General features: G+C 43.6%; 1 protein-coding gene across 2 annotated transcripts in view; it reads right to left on the bottom strand.

The window, feature by feature from the left end:
- LOC144326277 (UDP-N-acetylglucosamine--peptide N-acetylglucosaminyltransferase 110 kDa subunit-like) overlaps nt 1–21,877 on the bottom strand; it is a 133,960-nt gene that overhangs the window by 95,029 nt on the left and 17,054 nt on the right. For both annotated transcript variants that reach the window (XM_077922828.1, XM_077922827.1), the window contains exons 3-5: nt 17,219–17,462; nt 13,926–13,994; nt 9,865–9,981 (exon numbers count right to left, since the gene is read on the bottom strand). In XM_077922828.1, the coding sequence (XP_077778954.1) occupies nt 9,865–9,981; nt 13,926–13,994; nt 17,219–17,462 (430 nt within the window). The remainder of the gene's footprint in view (nt 1–9,864; nt 9,982–13,925; nt 13,995–17,218; nt 17,463–21,877) is intronic.

The raw sequence follows: 21,877 nt of genomic DNA, 5'->3' as shown, positions 1-21,877 counted from the left end.
TCCCAGCTGTGCACCGGCTCTCACGAAGGTGGTCAGCGCCATCTTGCCTTCTGCTCTGAAGCAGCCATCTCCCAGCGCTTGCTGTTGCCTCCAGCCTCATAAACTCCCTGGAGCACTAGCCAAGTGGCCTCTGGCTTCCTGACACCCAGAACAGTAGACTTCAGATCAGCAGCCAGGTTGCCCAACTTCTTAAAGTGAGCATGGAATGTCCTCCAAGACCTGGCAGCCTGCCATCCTCTTCCGTTCTCCCAAGGGGCCCCAAGCTTACTTACAGTTCCCAAGCTCCTCTGGCACCCGTGGAGAAACGTTTCCTTGCTGCCTTCAGCTCTCAGATCCAGAGCTCCAGCTGGTCCCAGCACTCAGCAACACAGGCAGCCACTTTGTGTCCTTTTGCCAGCCGCTTTTAAACTCTGCAACTGCTCCTTCGCCTCTTAGCACCAGGCAAAGACTCCCGCCGACTTCAAACGCATTCCGGCACTTCTTGAGTGACAGTTTTACAAGCGGTGATTAGTACCCATAACCTGTGGCAAAATTCGTATATTGGCGCGACCCCCGCTAATTGATTTATTGGTCCACAATTAGCTTTTATTACCGCAGCTGGGTCCGGCGCGTTTCCCCTGCGCACGCTCTCAGTCAGCTCCAGTCACGCCAGTAGCAGAGATAAACACAGCGGTGTGAAACTGTCACGTCCTTCACTTAGCTTCCAAACAAACACAGAGTCCAGGTTTGTCCATTTCAGCTCTTTATTCCGACATTTCCCCAGGGATTTCTCCTGGGCTCCTTTCCGCCATTACAGGCTACGTCTTTCTCCCTCAACGACCAGAGGGGAACAGAACACTCCTCCCAAAACTCCTCCCAGCTTCTAGAAGCTGACGTCAGAATTGAGGCATCCTGGGAACTTCTTAACCTGTTAAGTTCCAAACCTGACATCTATCCAATCTACCTATCTAATCTAATTTATCTATCTATCTACCTAATCTATCCATGTACCTACCTATCTAATCTACCTACCTACCCTATCTAATCTATCTACCTAATCTACCTACCTACCTATCATCTATCTAATCTATCTATGCAGGGAATATCAACTGTATGAGAAATCACTAATGGTACCAACAGGACGCTGGAGGCCCATTGCAGTAGAAGAAATGCCTCCAATTTTAATACAAAAAAGAATGGGAAATGTTTATTGCATATTGACAAAAGCAGTGTACACAAGTTAATACATTAGCAGGATTTTTCTAAAAACCAGCTGTAATGTTATAGGCAATGATTACATTTGGAGGTAATTAGACATGAAGATTAAATTGACATGCATGAATGAAGATAATTCAAAGGAATCAGGGGAGGAAGGGTAAGGAAGTCAAATAATCCCATAATGTGGGATTAACATTAATTGTATAGACAATTAAAAAAAAAACACTTTAATGTAATGATTTGGTTTCTTGTGAAATATATACATATATAAAGAAATGCATCCAATTTTGACCGTTTTATTACAATCAGCCCTGTAACATCTTGTGTTTTCAAATGCACCACTAAACGCAACAGTGATATACTAATATGCAGCTGTTATTATGTGACTTGGTAAGCAGTATGATGACCGTCACAAACTCGGAAGTGTTTTTGACATAGATACACCACAAAACTAGAGATGGGAAGGCCTGGGGGAAAAACCCGGAAAAAATGGGCAAAAAAACCAGTTTCCTCCCCCATTTTTCCAAAGCCGTTTTTTTCTGGGGAAAAAATTGGAAAAAAACAGTTTGATATAGATTGAATATTCCACGCACGTGTGGTTTTTTTTCAAATTTCCCGGGGGGAAACGGGGGGGGGCGACTGTTTTCTTCTTCTTCAATTCTCCCTTTTTAGGGAAGTTTTGAATGACTCATGTTTTAATATCTTTTTCATCTTTTGTTGGAAGCCGCCCAGAGTGGCTGGCGAAACCCAGCCAGATGACGATGACGATGATGATTATTATTATTTATATTGTGGACATGTACATTGGTCAAGGCTTTCTGGGAAATGATATATGATGAGTTAAAGAAATTGTTTAAAAATACATTTGTCAAAAAGCCAGAAGCCTTCTTACTAGGTATAATAGGCAAAGAGTTTCCAAGAGAAAAGACATTTTATGTATGCAACGACGGCAGAGAGAATGCTACTAACCCAATGGGGCTTAGATTGGATTGTTATGAATGAAAAAATTAATAAAAAATTATTTAAAATAAGATGAAAGAATGCTACTTGCCCAATTAATGTGGCTTATATTGGATTATTAATGAAAAAAAGAATTTAAAAATATTTAAAAAGAGAATGCTACTTGCCCAATTAATGGGGCTTTTTTAAAAAAAAATTTAACAATTTCAACATAACACAGTATCAAAACATATCATATTCACTCTCCCCCACCTCCCTCCCCCCGAGACTTCCCTCAGCTCCTCTCTCTGATTTCTCAACATGTATTATTATCTGCATACTGTAAAATTGTATAAATCCTTATATTATCTATTTACTATGTTAACAATCAATAAATCTGTGTATGTTTATTCAAAACCTGCCAGGGAGTCCAATTCATTTTGGTGTTTGTTTGTTTTCAGTAATTTGTAAAAAGTTCCCAGTCTTCTTTGAAGTCACAGTTGTCCTCATCTCGCATTTTGTATGTCAGTAAATTTCTCTTGCCACTGTTCCTTTGCTGGGGTTTCCTGATTCTTCCATCTTTGTGCTATCAAGACTCTTGCCACTGTTGTAGCATATATAAATAAATTCTTTGTTTTCCTTGGCAGGTCTTGTCCTACAATCCCTAACAAAAATGCTTCTGGTTTTTTTAAAAAATGTCATTTTGAACATTTTCTTCAATTCATTATATATCATTTCCCCCCAAAAAATTAATTTCTCTACATTCCCACCACATATGATAAAAGGTACCTTCTTTTTCTTTGCATTTCCAACATATGGTTGACCCGGTTTTGTACATTTTTGCTATCTGTACTGATGTTGTATACCATCTGTACATCATTTTCATATAGTTTTCTTTCAAGAGAGAACAGTCTGTAAATTTTAAATCTGTTTTCCAGTTTTTCCCAATCCTCAAATTGTATATTATGTTCTATATCTTGTGCCCATTTGATCATGACTGATTTTACCTCCTCATCTTTTGTTTCCCATTCTAACAGAATACTATATGCACCCTTCAGCAACTTTATTTTTCCTTCTATAACTTCCTTTTGAAATCTAGAAGTGGTACAACTAAATCCTTTCTTGTTATCTTCTTTGTATATATCATGTAATTGCCTGTAATGTAACCAGCTCTGAAAATGATCTTTTATCTCCCTGTACTCTTTTAATTTCCATTTTCCTTTTTGATCGTTTAATAAATCACTATATGTAAGCCACTTCCCTTTCTTGCCAAGTGGTTTGAGCAACAAAACCAGTCCCTAATTCATACCAAACATGCAGCCTCATAATACAATTTCAGGTCTGGGAGGGCAAAGCCACCTCTTTCTTTTGTATCTGTAAGTATCTTATGTTTAATCCTTGGCCTTTTGCACCCCCAGATAAACTTGGAAATTTCCTTCTGCCATCTTTTGAGGCAATCATCTTTTACCATTAATGGGAACATCTGAAAAACAAAGAGCATTTTTGGCAAAACATTCATTTTTACTGCTGCTATTTTTCCGAGTAGGGAGAGGTTCATTCTGCTCCATATTTCTAAATTTCTTTTTATCTCAAGCCAATTTTTTCATAATTATCTTTATAAATGTTTATATTTTTTGCAGTTAACCAAAACCCTAAATATTTTACTTTTTTATGGACTTCTATCTCAATGCTTTGCTCCAACTCTTTTTCCTGTTCTTCCTTCAATTTTTTTACTAATAACTTAGTTTTATTTCTATTTAATTTAAATCCTGCCACTTCCCCAAATTTTTGAATTTTTTCTATGATTCTAGGGAGAGAATTTTTTGGGTCTTCCACTGTAATCACTTTGTGATTTGTCTACCTGGATGGAATCCTGCCTGATCTTGATGTATGTACTCATTTAATATTTTTTTCATTCTATTAGCTAAAACGTTTGCAAATAATTTATAATCATTATTTAACAATGAGATAGGCCTGTAATTTTTAATTTGCAGCAAATCTGAATCTTGTTTTGGAATTACTGTGATGTAGGCTTCTTTCCATGTTTCTGGAATTTCACCTGTATTTCAAATCTCATTCATGACATCTTTCAATGGGTTTACCAATTGTTCACTTATTTTTTTATAATACTTTGCTGTTAATCCATCTGGACCTGGAGATTTGCCATTTTTTGTCCACTTTATTGCCTCTAACACTTCTTGAACTGTTATTTGAGTATTTAAGATCACCATTTGTTCCTCTTTTATTTTTGGCAGATTACTACTTTTAATATATTCCTCAATTAAAAAAAAATCCTTCCCTTTCCTTTACAATTCTGAGAAATATTTTACAAATGCTGCTCTTATTTCCTTCATCTTATCTGTGATCTTTCCATTTATGTTAATTTTGTTTATGGAGTTTCTTTGTTCACTTTTCTTCAACTGCCACACTAGCAGTTTTCCTGATTTATTGGCATGCTCAAAATATGTTTGTTTCATTCTTTTTATTTTCCAGCTAATTTCCTCATTAACTATCATAGTGTATTGAGTTTGTAATGTTCTAATTGCCTGTTTAACTGACTCTTTATTTGCTTTCTTTGACAATTGTTTCTCCTTATCCACAATTTCATCCAAAATCTCTTTCTTCCTTTTTCTTTCAATTTTTTTAAAATGAGTTTTGTTGTATAAACAGTCCCCTCATTACCGCCTTGTGTCCCAGATTGTCTGCAATTTTGTCTGTCTCTGAATGTTTATTTCAAAATAATCACTCAGTTTTTACCTTTTCCATAAATTTTTGATCATCTAATAATCAACACAGACTGGAAACTTCACACTGGACTTCAAGCATCTGGCATTGTGTGCCTCCCCATTCTTCCTCCAGACTCTGGGTCCTTGGTTTCCAAATGAGATGCAAAAGCTGCTCTCATCAGAAAAGAGATTTGGGGAGCCATGTCATCGGCTGGTGTTGGTCCACTGTGCTTCATTAAGTCCAGGGTCAACGCAGCTGTCTACCAGGAGATTTTGGAGCACTTCATGTTTCCTTCCGCAGACGAGCTTTATGGGGATGCTGACTTCATTTTCCAGCAGGACTTTGGCACCTGCCCACACTGCCAAAAGTACCAAAACCTGGTTCAATGCCCATGGGATTACTGTGCTTGATTGGCCAGCAAACTCGCCTGACCTGAACCCCATAGAGAATCTATGGAGCATTGCCAAGAGAAAGATGAGAGACATGAGACCGAGCAATGCAGAAGAGCTGAAGGCTGCTATTGAAGCATCCTGGTCTTCCATCAGCAGTGCCACAGGCTGATAGCATCCATGCCACACCGCATTGAGGCAGTAATTGATGCAAAAGGGGCCCAAACCAAGCACTGAGTACATATGCATGCGTCTACTTCTCAGAGGTCCAATATTGCTCTATTTGCAGTCCTTGTTTTGCTGATTTCATTTAATATTCTAATTTTCTGAGATTGTTAATTTGGGGTTTTCATCACAATTATAACAATTATAACAAATAAAGGCTTGACATATCTCGCCTTGCATGCCATGAGTCTATCTCATATATTAGTTTCACCTTTTAAGTTGAATTACTGAAATAAATGAACTTTTCCATGAGTTTCTAATTTTCCAAGTTTCACCTGTAAATCTCCCATTAAAATCATCTTTTGGTCTGCAAATTCAAGTTTCCATTTTTTTGTTTTAAATAAAACCTGCTTTTTTCTCATTGGGGGCATAAATTCCCACCAAGATCACCTTCTCTCCCTGAATTTTTATTTGTACTATTAAAATCCTACCTTTCTCATCCTTCTGAATCAATTTGGGTTATAATGCAGGAACAATGTAAAAAATTACTCCTCTCTTTTTTGCTTTATCCGCCAAGATAAAGTCCAATCCTAATATTTTATTAATTAAAACTCTTTTATGCTTTCTTGCAATGTGTGTTTCTTGAAGACAAATTATATCTAGCTTTTGTTTTAAAATTACAGTTGAATCCTGTTACGTTTAGCTTTGCAGTTCAAACCGTTCACATTCCAGCTCAATAGTTTTAAGATTGGCCATTATCAGAGTCAGTTACAATATCTGTTTTCCCACCTGTTGCTCATTCCAACGACAGCCACTCCAAAGCAGCTCTTTGTTCTGCTATTGGGTCTGTTCTCGTGTCATGTCCAGGGTCTAAGTCTCTCCTATGTTTTTCAAAAAAATCTTTGGCCTGGTATTTTGTTGTCAACCTGTATCTTTTTTTCATAAATGTGAATGAAATCCCTTCTGGATATTCCCATTTATACCTGATGTCCACCCTCTTCAATGCTGTTGCTAAAAACCAGTACATATGCCTCCTAAGTCTCAATTTCAGTGGAATTTCCCGAAAAAGGTCAACTTTCTGTTCAGCAACCAGCAGACTGTCCTCAAAACTTTTTTGAAGGATTGCATCCTTCATATTTTTTTTTGAAACTAGTGTTAATAGGACATCTCCTGGCCGCTTTCTCAGTCTACTTTCTCTCGTCTTTACTCTGAAACAGCTCTCCTTTCTGCAATAGTCTGTGTAACATATGGTTCTAAATTCTGTTCTGTCTCTGATTCTGGTAGGTCTCTTATTCTTACTGTCCTCTCTCTCTCTCTTAGCTGTAAAAGGAGGATTTGATCTTCTGACTCATTTTGCTTCTCTTGTAGTCCTCCCACTGTCCCCGTGACTGCTTTTTGTTCCTCCTTCAAGCGCCCTAACTCCTCAGTAGTTTTTTTCCAATTTATTCACTTTGGTTTCTAAATTATTGACCATTTCACCTAATTTTCCAAATTGTTCTGTCAGTAACTTGTTGGGAGTTCTCCATATCCCTATGCACTTCTTCTGTCAACAATTTATTAGATTTCTCCATATCCATATGCACTTGTTGAGTAAAACTTTTCATTGACTGAACCATCTCTTTCTTGAATTCCATAAACTGTTGTGTAAGGAAATCAGTATGTTCTGCTTTCCCTACTTTTCTAATGTCTCTTCCTGCACACTTGCTCGTCTTTTGTCCATAGCAGATTTCCTAGTAACCACTCCTGCCTGTTGCTTACCCACCATATCTAGGCCAGCAGTCTTTCCCACAGTTCGGCACTCTTGTTTTGAACTCTTCAAGACCACACCTGCGCTTCCTGGCTCAGCCCAGAAGTGTAAATACTTTCCCACTCCCAGACTGAACCATGAAATTTTTATTTCCCTTTAAGCCATTGTTTCCCAACCGGTGTTCCGCGGCACACTAGTGTGCCGCGAGACGTTGCCTGGTGTGCCGCGGGAAAAATTAAAAAATTCGAAAGATATCCGGAGAGGCGGCCTTCAGGCGAGTTTTAATTTTAATTTTCCTTCTCCCACTTAATGCCCCACGCTCGCCCGAGCAGCTTGCAGTCCTCGGTAACCACGGCGACCCGAGGGAGGGGAGGGAACAGGGAAGTCGAGGGCGGCGGCGAGCCGCGATGACGTCAGTGGGCCGCGCCGCCTTGCCCTGGCACGGTGTGAGAGCCCCAGCTAGTGGCGCGAGCTTCAGAATAAGTGGGATCCGCGTGCGCGAGACCGAGATCGCGGGTAAGGAGCTCAGCCCTGGGCAGGAGGAAGCGGGGCCGCGCGTGCGGGCCACATCCCCACAGAGAACGAGCCTCCCCCGGCCCACCACTCCGGGCAGGTCCACTCGCATGAGGGGGCGGCGATGGCGACGGCCGGCAGCTTGCCTGCAATGCCATCCCTCGAGCAGGCGAGGAGCCCGGAGGCTACCAGATGTGAGTCCTCTTTCCCACCCTGCTCGGGAGTCCAGAGCACTTGGTCGCATTCAGGATCTAGAGTGGGGAAGCGGGGCTTGTGTCTGGGCTGGACACATTGGGCTGCCTGTGCCGCTCGACCTGCGGGGAGAAATCAGGGTGGGAGTCACGACCGTGAGGCAGGGCTGCCAAGTGTGGCAGAAGAGGACACGGCCGTCACACCTGTCCTTAGGTAGGAGCTTCTCCCGTGTCGACCTGCTGCCCTAAAGTCTTGGCTTTTTTCTTGGCTTTTTGGCGGTTGGCACAGAAGGAAGGCAAGGGGGAGGGGAAAAAATTGAAACTTACACTTTCGTGCGTCCCTCCCGGCGTGACGCTGCGCGCTGACGTCACGGGGCTGTAATGGTGGTGTGCCTCGAGATTTTTTTCATGAAACAAGTGTGCCTTTGCCCAAAAAAGGTTGGGAAACACTGCTTTAAGCAACCTTCCCTCTCCTAGCAATCCCTCAAGACAGTAAACCAAAAACAGACAAAAAAACATAAAATAGCCCAAGAACAGACAAAGGAAGGATATAAAATAATATCTCACTGTATAAAATACAGAAAGTAGTTCTTATACCCAAGCTCTTAAAAAACAGAAAGAAAAAACAGTTCCAAGTCAAATCAACTCAATCAAACAAGACCAGTCCCAATCCAGCCGACATATAAAATTAATATAAAATCATATACTTCTCTTCAGTCCTGTCCTTTCATTTTCCAGAAGATGGTGGGAAATAATAGTCCAACTTTTTATAAATCCAGGCTGTACTTTCAAACTAAAAGTCCATGTCCAATTCCACGTCCATGTTAACTGTTCTTTAGTATTTTGTAATCCAAATTTTTCCAACTTTTTGGCTTTATATATAAGTCCCATATATGCTGGAGTGTTCAAGTCTTTTTTGACAGGTAGTATTTCTTAAATCCCCTGGTCTTCTAAAGGCACTGATGTTAATTGCAAAGCTATTCCAGGTACTCCTTCCTCCTTTACAAATTTCTCCCTCAATAAGGTAGAGAGTTCTTCTGCTTAGCCCCAATTTAATGCCTCCAAGTTCCAGGGCTGGGATTAAAGCTCGTATTTCCACAGCCTTTCCCCCCCGTCTTTTTGCTTCCTACTCTGCCAAAGGTATCAATCTGTCAAGTTCTCTCCAGCTGTTAATTTGTATCCCCCCCCCCCCCCAGGTAACTTGACACAACTGTTTCTAAAGTATATCCAAAAGAAGGAAGCAGTCTCAAAAGTCCAAGTCAAACTCTTACAAAATCTCCATGGCTGTAAATGCCTCTCTGTCTCCCATTCACAAAAAAGTCCCTTGCCGAGCCTGTCCGCAGAAATCGGAAGCTGACTTTCTTTTTGGCTTCCGTTTTACCAAATCAGTCAATTTAATCCTAATTCTTCTTTTTTAAAGCTTTATTTGGCTTTTACCTCTAATTGGAAAATCCGCTGCTTCTGTGGCGGTATGTGGCTTCAGTAGAAGAGTGCGTTGGAGCCGTGAGTGGACTCAAGCCTCCTCCTTTTCCCCCGTGCGCAAAACGAGAGCTGGGGGATTCAGGGGGGATGAATTATTGCGCTCTGCTGGACCCCTACGACCCCCACTCCACCATGGGGTTTTTTTCGGGGGTGCACCAAGCCCTGGCGGTCATCCCTAATGCTCTAATTGCCTGGACCGTGTCATCCCTTAAGCAGACGACACGGAGCTCACCGCCATTAGTCTCCGCAGCAAATGAGGCTTAGATTGGATTATTGATGAAAAAAATAATAAAAAATGATTTAAAAAGAGAATGCTACTTGCCCAATTAAAGTGGCTTAGATTGGATTGTTATGAATGAAAAACATATATATATATATTTCAAAGAGAGAGAGAACACTACTAGCCCAATTAATGGGGCTTATAGTGGATTGTCATCATCATCATCGTTATAATTATTATTATTTTTCCAGGCCTTCCCATGTCTACAGAGCCCAGAACCCCCGGGACAGTTACCTTCTCAAAATGATGAATCGCCAGCCAGATTTCCCCTTGCGCGTTGAACACGCAGCCGAGGTTACTCCACGCCACTGCAAAGTTGGGCTGGGTCTCGATGGCTTTCAGGTAGCAGGCCTTGGGAGAGTCGAGGGGCAGTAGGTACAGGGGGAACGGGATATTTGCACAAAAGAAAAGCAAGAAAAAAATTCCCATTAGTCCCCCTCCTCTGACCGGCCAAAAGTGATCCTGCAGTAGAGGCTCGCTCGCGCCAAAACTAGCCTGCTGGCGGATGGAGCTGCGCTGGCGCAAACCAGGACCCAAGTGCAAATCCACCATTATCAGTTACACTGATCCTTCAATATATAGCAATTCTTTCCTAGCGAGCAATTCCTCAGCCAAGTCCAGGGAAGCTGCTTTCGGATTCGCAACTGGCTTGCGATACGCCACCGTTTGGATTGCGACGCAGTTTGGATAGCATCCCGACTGAGGTCTAGTAGCTCTTCAGATGACCTGTGGGCCTGTCTCTCCCAAATATTGTCCAGTTAAGTCAAAATTGCAATGGTGCCTTGGTTCTCAAACGCCGAAAACCCAGAAGCGTTAAAATTCTTATTTTACAGAAAGGTTCAACCTTGCTGGCATCCTCTTTATATGGACAATGCAAAACTTTTTTATTGAAAATGCCTGCTCCATAGGTCTTATCTTACTACACTAGGGATTATATATAATGCAATTTCATGCATATCAGTTATTATCTTGACCCTGCTCCACTGAATTGAAATTTCAGCCTTCATGACATAGGAAAACGGCCAAGTAAACAGCTCTTTTCGTGGAGGAGGGTCAAGATATTAACTGATATGCATGACATTTCAGAAACAGCTATATAATCCCTAGTGTAGTAAGATAAGACCTTTGGAGCAGTTTTTTATAAACTGCCCTAATGGACAAGGGCAGGTTTCCTTTTGAGAATCATAAAATTCCTGCTACTCAAACACATTGCTTTCCAAATGTTTTGGAAGTGCCACGGACTTCTGGAATGGATTAAGTTTGGTGCTTTTGTTTTTGTAATTTATTTTGTGCTTTTGTTTTGGAGGCTTTTTCAATTACTTTGTTTTTGTGACTGTGTGGAACCCAGTTAAAATACTGATGGACTGATTGTTTGACTGCGGAAAGGGATCAAAGCCCCCCATCCAAACAATGACTTTACTACCGATGGATGGATGGATGGATTGTGTGACTGCGGAAAGGGATAAAAGCCCCCCCATCCAAACAATGACTATCATCAGTGCAGGTAAGGAAAAAAATTAATTTTAATTTTTATCATCTACAATACTGTTTTATTTACTGTATAATACAGTACATTATTGCTTTCAATTCATGGATCAATGGTCTAGTTAGATAGCAAAATCCGTGTTCAATGGCTGTTTTAGGGGTTGTTTTTAAAAGCCTGGAACAGATGGCTCCGTTTTGCATTCTTTTCCATGGGAAAGAACGTCTGGGTTTCGGAACAGATTCAGCTTGAGAACCGTGGTACCCCTTTTACAGAAAGGTTCAGCCTTGCTGGCATCCTTGGTTTCGGAATGCTTTGGTTTCAGAAGGGACTTAGTTTGAGAACCAAGGCACCACTGCAAGTAGATATTAAATTAGAAGATCCAGGGTACCGCACGAAAGACACGGTCTCTCTCTCTCTTTTCAAAGAACAAAAACTTGGCTCTCTGAGCCTGAACTCACCTGTCCAGGACGCACACCTGAATGTTACCTTCACAACCTCAAATGACAGCTTTGTACAAAGGTCCCGGTCCCTGCAATGCGAGCGCGAGAAGTCGCCAGCGCCCCCTAACAGCACACCGCTCACACCCTCGCTGCCAACCGCCGCACTTTGCCGCAATGCCCATGGGTGCTGTGAGAGGCCAACCAGACCGATTCATCTCCCGGACAGGCCTGCATGAAAACTGGGGGCGGAGGCGGGGGTCTTAAATTTGTGCTGGAAACCTCGATGCATCACAACCCAATTTCGTCAAGAGGCCTAGAGGAGCCGCCCGGGTGGAGATGAATCATCTAGTCCACCATTCACAAGGGCCCCATCACACGCAGTGCGCGTTTCCGCTGCGCCGCCTTTGCGCTACCACAGGACCACAGCGCGTCATCGGCAGAGCAGAACGCTGCAATCCAAACAAAGAAGGAAAAAAGGATTAAAAAAATGAACCACCAGGAAGAGTTAGATGCTTTAATTAAGTCCTTTCCCAATTCTCTCTCTTAAATCTTAAGGTACTTTTTTTACGTTTATTTCTCGGAAAGAAACGTGGCTAGGACTATCAATTGCTCTCTAACGTTACTCGCTCGTACAGAAAATATTTAAGCAGTTTCCAAAGCCACAGGACAGAATATTCAGGCACGGAGCAAATGTTTTTTGTCGTGGCAGTTACAAACCCGTTACCATATTTCTCATGTGAGTTTTCGGTGCGTTCCTTCCTGGAAGAAGAGGAGGAGGAGGAGAGTCTCTGCTTTAGATCCAGCCCTCGAGCTCCCTCTCCTTACGCATGGAAAAGGTTTCCCCCACCTGAAACCTTCTAAATGTACTATCAGTGTTGGAAAACCAAAAACGAGAGAGAAAATAAAACAAGATCATTAGTAAAAAGTTCCAACAAAGCAATCGATAATCTCTGGGTATGTCTTAACACAGGGGGGTGGAGGGCGGTTGGTCTGTAACAGGGGGGAGGGGCATGCAGAAGGGAAAGGGGTTAATGGGGGGGCAACAGCAAACTGGAAGAAAGGCTCCGAAACTACTGCAACAATTGTATTTCAATTCAGGTGGTAAAGATTGTGCTGGTTTGGTCTTGCAAATGCACTGATGGCCAAAGAAATACATTGCCGTTTGTCCAGAATATATATAGATGTATTCCCCCCCCCCCCCCGGTTTAATGGAGTTCTTGCAAAAAATGGAATAACACTTTCAAGCTAGGCGTGTCTCTCCAGAGCTCTGAAACGAAGAAGTCAGCAACCTAAGGCAGGCGCGATGTCTCGGCCGGTGACCAATCACGCTAGAAGCCGCGGTGGCGTGCGATTCGAGTTAGCTGTCCGCCTGGTGCTTTGGAGAAGGCGTTTGGATTCCCCCACCCCATTCAGAGTCGACGCAATGGGGCTGGCCAGAGTGGCTGCCTGCCCAATCGGTGCTTGGAATTTGTCCGTTCCCAGAACCTGAAAGCGGATTCTCCCGAAAAGCAGGCTTTCTCCTCTCCCCCCCCCCCCCGCCCTGAACGGCAACCAGTCGGAAGCTACACTGTTGACGCACCCCACTCAGAAGCAGGCGCGTGGGGCTGGAAGGGAAGGACCTCTGGCGCTCCTTCTCGTTCCTCCGTGCCCCAGCAGCACAGCTTTGTAAGGTGGCTTGTAACAAGGCAATTTCGGGTCCCGTTTGAAAGCCCCCGCTTGGCGGAGAGCCGTTTTGGGGTTCCAATTCTCGGCTGCAAACCGGACTGCTAGAAGCCACCTTCCCACTCTCGGCCGCACATTTTTCTTTGATCAGCTCATCTCCCGAGCAAACCAGCCACGTCACTCAACCCTTTGGACAAAGACAGATTGTTCAAAAGAAGCAAACCAGGACCCAGGACTGTTTGCCAGCCTTTCTTCCACTATGGAGACGGGGGCGGGAAAAGGTTAAAGAATCATCTTTTTTTCAATGCCATATTCAGAAGGAAACATTCGATAAGGTTCTTCTCCACTTACAAGCCGCAAAGGACTTTAGAAGAGTGCCTGCTTCTCACAGGAACCACGGACTAAGTCAGCAGGCAAGCCTCAGTTTGGAAGGAATGTTTCTTTCCAGATCAGAGAATGGTGGCGCCCCTGAGTCACATCACAATAGTGGGTAGTCTCGTTCTGCGGCAAGACTCAACGTCTTAAAACAAGTATTAATGGGGGCTTGCCAGATCTGGCCCCACAACTACGCTGGGGGAATTCAAGGCCTTCGGCTTCTCAGCCATTTCTCGGGAGTCTCGCAGATCAGCGGAGCATCGAAGACTTGGCGCAAGCGTTCACATTCTCAAAAGACTGATGTTTTAAAACTCATTCTACAGAACACCTACCTTGGCTTCTTCCAAGCGACCCAGGGCTTTGAGCAGATTCCCCAGGTCACTACGCACGCAGTACAAGTCCTGGAAATTAAATGCATCGGGTCAGTCCCCAAAAGAGGCAATAGTGACATCAAAAGATTATATACAGTGGGGCCTTGGTTCTCAAGCAGCTTACTTCCTGAACAACTTAGAACTCGAACGCTGCGAAGCCGGAAGGAGGTGTTCCGGTTTTTTAACTTTGCCTCGGAAGCCGAATGGACTCCTGAGCTTCCGTTTTTACTGTTGCGCAGCAAATTTTAGTCCCCCCATCATAATTAAGGGTTTTTTCATCCATTTTACCTGTACGCAGCAAATTTAAGCCCCCCCCCCATCGTAATTACCGTACTTTTCGCTCTATAGGACACACTTTTCCCCCTCCAAAAATGAAGGGGGAAAGTGTGTGCGTCCTATGGAGCGAATGCAGGCTTTCGCTGAAGCCTGGAGAGCGAGAGGGGTCGGTGCGCACCAACCCCTCTCGCGTTCCAGGCTTCAGGAAGCTATCCGCAAGCCTGCGGAGCCCGGCGGGAACTCCCACCAGGTTCCACAGGCTTGCGGACAGCTGCCTGCAGCCCAAAGCCCGGGGAGCGCGGCGCTGTGCACCTCGGGCTTCGGGCAGCTCTCCGCAAGCCTGTGGAGCCCGGCGGGAGTTCCCGCCGGGCTCCCAAGGCTTGTGGATAGCAGCCTGCTGTCCTCGAAGCCAAAACAGCGAGACGGGGCGCTGCGCAGCCCTCCGTCTCGCTGTTCCAGCTTCGGGAGGGCTGCGCAAAGCCTCCGCGGGGCGGCGGGGTGAAGGCACCCCGCCGCCCAGTGGAGGCTACAAAGGATGCCCCCGAAGCCTCAAGCCTTTGGAGTGCAGCTGCGCTCCAAAGGCTTCAGGGATCTTTAAGGCTGGCGGTGGGGGAAAGCAGCGCTTCCCCCCACCGCCAGCCCCACAAGCTTGGGGGGCAGCGGCAAGGCCTGCTCTTGAACACACCTTGAACGTGCCTTGTTTTTGAGGGGGGAAACAAGAAAAAAAAATTTATGGTCCGGTGTGTCCTATGGTCCGGTGCGTCCAATAGAGTAAAAACTACGGTAAGTTTCCCCCCATCCCGTTTGCATCCTTGAGCAGCTAATTTAACCCCCCCCCCCCCCGGTAATTGAAGCCTTCCATTTCTGATGGCAGTGTTCTGAGGCGATATTTGGTGCTTTTGTTTTTGCTATTTTTTGCATTTTTGTTTGTGTGGCTTTTTCATTTTCCTGACTGTGGCTCATTTTGCGTTTTATGGTTGATTGATTGATTGTATGACTGCAGAAATGGATCAAAGCCCCCTATCCAAACAATGACTATCATCAGTGAAGGTCAGGAAATTTTTTAAAAAATTTTTTATCATCTATGGTACTGTCTTATTTCTTTTATAGTACAGAACATTGATGAATGCTTTCATTTTACGGATCAATGGTCTCATTAGATAATAAAATTCATGTTAAATGGCTGTTTCAGGGGTTGTTTTTATAAGTCTAGAATGGATTAATCTGTTTTGCATCACTTTCTATGGGAAAGCCTTGGTTTTGGAACACTTTGGTTTTGGAACGGACTTCAGGAACGGATTCAGTTTAAGAACCAAGGGACCACTGTATATAGAGATTGTACAGTCTCTCATTATCTTCATCCTTTGTATGCTTGGTTCCTTTAAACATCAGAATCTTGCGGAAACGGACAGGTCTTGTAAAAACACCACCAAGAATAACACAGCAGATTTAACATGGGGACAAAGTCAGCCCCACTTAAGACCCCCCAAAGTGCTGCCCCAGATTAATATATGTGGCTGTATGTTCTCTGTTCTTCCTGGACTGGTACCAACAACGGGGGAGACACAAGCAATGAAAGGAGAGTGGCATAGATGGGCAGTTTCAGGTGGATAGCCATGTTGATCTGTGATAGTTATAAGAAATAACAAGTTGAAAGATGAACAAATATTTTTTAATAACTCCAGTGGCACCTTAAAGATCAACTAAATATAAGCTTTCAGTGTATGAGCTTTGACCTGAACCCCCCCAAAACGGAGGTAGATCACTGTCACTTTTTTATTTTGTAAGTAGATTGCAGTCTCTTGGGAGTTGGCCGTCCCTGATACACAATTAGAAGATGGGGAACGGTTATGGAAAGGGGATTAATTTGACAGTTTGCAGTTCGCTGAAAGAAAATGCTATGGCCTCTTTTAAGGCAGAATACTCTTCCTCAGGGCAAATAGGGGTTGCCTGAGTCATGAATGAAAATGACCGCGTATTAGGGAAATGTATTCTGGCAATCTCCCTTTTGCAAATTTTTGAGACTTCAACTGACCGCTTTTGACACCCTTCCGGTGCAAACTGGGCACAGGGCCCTCTTACAACCAGTAACTTGAATAGTCGAAATAAATAAATAAAAACTGAGTGTGTATTACACACGCAAGCTCATACCTTGAAAGCTTTTATTTAGTTGATCTTTAAGGTACCAAAGGAATTATTTAAAAAGATTTTTTTCATCTTGTTATTTATTATGATAGATGGGCAGTGTAAGCCATCACCTGGGCACTTGTTTAAGAGTGTTTAAAAACGGTCTTTCAAATGGTCAGAGCAAAAGCGATCCCGTAATTCTATGCATCAGCAAACCAGCTTCAAAAAAAGACTAGGAAACTACTGAGGGGAGTCCAAGCCTTGAGACACAGGCACAATACCACTATACTGCAGTACCACTACAGCCTCGAGAATAACTAAGAGACTTAAAAGATAAATGTAGAGGACCCCGACAGTAAAGTCCAGTCACTAACAACTCTGGGGTTGCGGCGCTCATCTCACTTTACTGGCCGAGGGAGCCGGCGTTTGTCCACAGTTTTTTCCAGGGTCATGTGGCCAGCACGACTAAGCCGCTTCTGGCAAAACCGGAGCAGTGCACAGAAACGCTGTTTGCCTTCCCGCCAGAGCAGCGCCTATTTATCTCCTTGCACTCGGATATGCTTTCGAACTGCTAGGTCGGCAGGAGCTGGGACCGAACAACAGGCGCTCGCCCTGTAGCGGGGATTCGGACCGCCGACCTTCCGACTGGCAAGCCCAAGAGGCTCAGTGGTTTGCACCACAGTGCCACCCGCGTCCCACTCCCGAGGAGACTTGGACATTTCGGAATACGAAGAGCCAGCTGCAAAGCTTTCGAATCTGAAAACGGAATTGCTTTCGGAATTGCGCCGGTTCAAAGCCACGACTTAGGTTTCGGAGAGAACTCTGCCTTCTCCCGGTGGAATTCAACTTACAGGGTTGTACTGCAGGGCAGAGACATAGGCCTGCACCGCTCCTTCCATGTCGCCTGCGGCAACTAAAGCAGCGGCGAGGTTGATGTATCCGTCAATGAAGTCCGGCTTGAGGCGCAGGGCGTGCCGATAGTGCTCAATTGCCTCCTGCAGTTGGCCCCGTTCCTTGTACACGTTCCCCAGATTTGAGTAGGCTTCGGCCAGCAGCGGGTTCTGCTTGATTGCCAAAGTGCTGAAGTGAGCAGACCTGGGGAGGGGGGAAACGCAAGATTGTCTGGCATTTAATCTAATAGGTACTCACTATCTATCTATCTATCTATCTATCTATCTATCTGTCAAGGGGACGCCTGACCATTAGGTCCAGTCATGACCGACTCTGGGGTTGCGGTGCTCATCTCGCTTTATTGGCCGAGGGAGCCGGCGTACAGCTTCCGGGTCATGTGACCAGCATGACTAAGTCGCTTCTGGCGAACCAGAGCAGCACACGGAAACACCGTTTACCTTCCTGCTGGAGCGGTGCCTATTTATCTACTTGCACTTTGACGTGCTTTCGAACTGCTAGGCTGGCAGGAGCAGGGACCGAGCAACGGGAGCTCACCCCTGGGGATTTGAACAGCTGACCTTCTGATTGGCAAGTCCTAGGCTCTGTGGTTTAACCCACAGCGCCACCCGCGTCCCCATCTATCTAACGAGATATATATATATATATATATATATATATATATATATATATGCTTTCGTAGATTTTCACGGGTACAGGAATGCAGGTTTTGGTGTCCTCGGGTGTCTTCCCGTGTAAAAGATGGGGTGTCTAGGCGACGTTTCGGCGAGGTCTCACTCGTCATCTTCAGGCTGGTGCTTTCGGCTTCTTGTTACTGGAACAGAGCAGGATCTCAGTGTTTGAGTTCCTATAAATACTGTTGAGGAGGTGTGTTGTATAGCCTCCAATGTTCTGGGCAGAGAGGAAGTTCCCAGGCTAGTGTGCCTTTTCTTCTTTTGTTCCTTAATTACTTGAGGGATACACGAAGCCAAGCCAGAGCACAACTAATTTCAGTACAGCCATCTTCTCAGAAAAACTCTTCACAAAGTTCAAGAGGTCAAGACACAAAGGCCTTAGCAACTAATCCACACCTAATGACCCACCTAAGTGGTACTCAGGATATCACTCAAGAAATCACTCAAGATATCCCTCAAGTAATTAAGGAACAAAAGAAGAAAAGGCACACTAGCCTGGGAACTTCCTCTCTGCCCAGAACATTGGAGGCTATACAACACACCTCCTCAACAGTATTTATAGGAACTCAAACACTGAGATCCTGCTCTGTTCCAGTAACAAGAAGCCGAAAGCACCAGCCTGAAGATGACGAGTGAGACCTCGCCGAAACGTCGCCTAGACACCCCATCTTTTACACGGGAAGACACCCGAGGACACCAAAATATATATATATATATACATATATATATATATATATATATATATATATAAAATGTTTCCTCTTTTATAACAAATTACAATCAACAATGATTCAATTTTACACACACACACACACACACCCCGCTTCTGGTTTGTTACAAACATTGTTTTCTGCATGTTGATGTACTTTAAATATTGTTACCTTATCTTCCTCCATATTTTAATTAAATAAAATTGTGAATGTTTATTCAAAACCTGCCAGAGTCCATTTATTTATGTTGTTTTTGTAAATAGGTTGTTAAAGATTCCCATTCATTTTTAAAGTCTCTATTGTCTTTTTCATGCAATTTATCTGTTAACTTTGCTAATTCTGCATAGTTCATCAGTTTTTCTTGCCACTGATCTTTCGTCGGTACTTCTTCAGTCTTCCAACCTTGAGCTAATAAAATTCTTGCCGCTCTTGTAGCACACATGAATATTTTCCATTTCTTTTTTTGGTAGTTCATGAGCTGAAATGCCTAGCAAAAAAGCTTCTGGCTTTTTAACAAATGTCATTTTGAACATTGTTTTCAATACATTATATATCATTTCCCAAAAGTTTTTAACTATTTTACATTTCCACCACATACGATAAAAAGTGCCTTATCTAATAGGTACTTTCAACCCGCTTTGTACCATCACATTATTTGATGGTGTACAGAAATGTACAGAACCTCAACACAAAACCATTATTCCTGGCTTGACGCAAACAAATTCTGCTTGAGTGGTGGGAAAAGTAACTTGCATTTTGTGCAACCTGACAAGATGCCCACTCTTTTCATCTGGGCCCATTAGGAGTTCCAAATTTTGCCAAATTGGCAAAAATGACCGAAAGAATCAGAAATCAGGAAGACCAAAATTTCAGTAAGGTATGGGGGAAATATATAATTTATCTTAAAAACCATTGTAGACAGCTAGAATCATGGGTAGGCAAACTAAGGCGCGGGGGCCAGATCCGGCCCAATTGCCTTCTCAATCTGGTCCATGGACAGTCCGGGAATCAGCATGTTTTTACATGAGTAGAATGTGTCCTTTTATTTAAAATGCATCTCTGGGTTATTTGTGGGGCATAGGAATTTGTTCATTTCCCCCCCAAAATATAGTCGTCGTCCCCAAGGTCTGAGGGACAGTGGACCGGCCCCCTGCTGAAAAAGTCTGCTGACTCCGGATGATTACGACACTTGTAGATTAATGTTGAATTCTGGACCTAACAGAGATGTAAAAGATGAGGATTATTATAAAACATGCCAGAGGAAATGGTTAACAAAAGGACCCACAATGGGGAGGAGGCAAGTCCAGGAGATTCTTTGGAATCTTGTTTTCATGTTGGTTGTTGGATAATCAATCGTAAGACGTTAAACTGAAAAACTGAAGTGTTTTTTTTTAGTAAAAAACCTTCTGAATTAAGATATACCATATTTTTCCATCTATAAGATGCCCCCATGTACAGTGGTACCTCTGGTTACGAACTTAATTCGTTCTGGAGGTCCGTTCTTCAGTTGAACCCATTCTTATCCTGAGGCCCGCTTTTGCTAATGGGGTCTCCTGCTGCACAAAGTTTGCAACCAGGAGCTGCTACTTTTGGGTTAGTGAAGCTCATAACCTGAAGTGTTCGTAGCCAGAAGCGTTCGTAACCAGAGGTACCACTGTACAAGAAGCTCCCTATTTTGGGGGACTCAAAGATTTAAGAAAATTGGGGGGGGGGGGTGGCCTAGAGCAGGACCAGTAGGTCAGGGATGATGGGAATTGTAGTTCCAAAACAGCTGGAGGGCCGAGTTGGGCCACCACTGCTCTAGATCAGGCGTGGCCCAACTTGGCCCTCCAGATCTTTTGGGACTACAACTCCCATCATACCTAGCTCACAGGACCAATGGTCAGGGATGATTGGAGTTGTAGTTCCAAAACAGCTGGAGGGCCAAGTTTGCCTATGCCTGGCCCAGAGTATAAGATGCCCCCTAATGTTTGACATTATTTTTTAGGAAAAAACCTAGTATGGTAATAAACACCAACCACACATTGTAACTACGTCTAAGACAAGGAATGCTGTTTGTTATTTCTCCTGCATTAATAACGCTCTGTGCAGTACTACTACAATCATCATTAATGGAAATACCATGTGAATAAATGACAAAAAGGTCATTGCTTTTCACCTGTTCTGCACTCCTTTTTCGAATATCCTTTCACAACTAGGTTTAAGAAATGCAGGTGCCCTTGGGAAAGAGCATGGTCATTTAAAACATTTCGGGGTTATTTGCACAAGGACAATCGTTCTGCCTGCAGTCTGCAAAAATATGCTAAAGCTCTATACAGCCAGAGGAAGAAAGCTGAAATTCCGGCAAAACAACCTGCATGCAACCCATGTCTTTGCAGTGAAAACCTCTGCTGTGCGCAACTACATGGAACCAGCCCAAGTCAGAACTAGAAACGCTGTTCACATGTTGCACCAGCAACTCTTTTCCCCCAAAGCAGCCTCCTTTTTCTATGAATAATATTTATTAAGTTTCCATTTTATATTAATAAAATGCAATCACATTTTCCACAATCTTCAAAAAAAGAAGGAATGTCCAAAGTCAGCTTTGGGAGCCTAATCTGGGCCGCCGGTCAATTTAATCCCCCCCCCCCGAGGTAAAATCCCCAAAAAAACCTCAACAAGTTTGGCGTGAAATCCTAAAAGAACTCAACAAGTTTGGGGTAAAATCTCAAAAAAGCTCAACAACTTTGGTCGGCCCTCACGCATGTTCACTTCTGGCCCTCTTTGGACATCCCTGAAATAAAATGACGCCCTCCTTCCCTCCCCACCTCATGGTTCCCTTAAATATTTTTTATCTCATCGCATGCGTACGCCTTCCTCCTGACTTTCTATCTCGTCTTCTTAAAATATAACCAATCAATAAAAAGATATATATGATAAGTCGTCTTCTTCGAGTCCGGACAGTTTGCGTACAATGGGCTTTCCTATCTTGTATAAATTTGCTCCAGCCTTTTGGAAACATTTGATCTTGCTGGTTTCAGAATTTCCCTGCCCGCTTTGCCAGTTCATCTTCGACTGCCATTCTTGTGCCATTGGCATATCCTGTGGCTTCCGTTTATGAGCTAGTAAAATCCTTGCTGCTGTAGTCGCACACCTGAAAAGGCTATGGTCCATTTTCAGAATCTCACCACCTATTCTTCCTGACAAAGATGCTTCTGGTTTTCTGGTAAGTGTCTTT

The sequence above is a fragment of the Podarcis muralis genome, chromosome W (genome assembly GCF_964188315.1).
Source record: "Podarcis muralis chromosome W, rPodMur119.hap1.1, whole genome shotgun sequence".
Classification (NCBI taxonomy): Eukaryota; Metazoa; Chordata; class Lepidosauria; order Squamata; family Lacertidae; genus Podarcis; species Podarcis muralis.
This window is presented reverse-complemented; position numbering and strand designations above follow the sequence as displayed.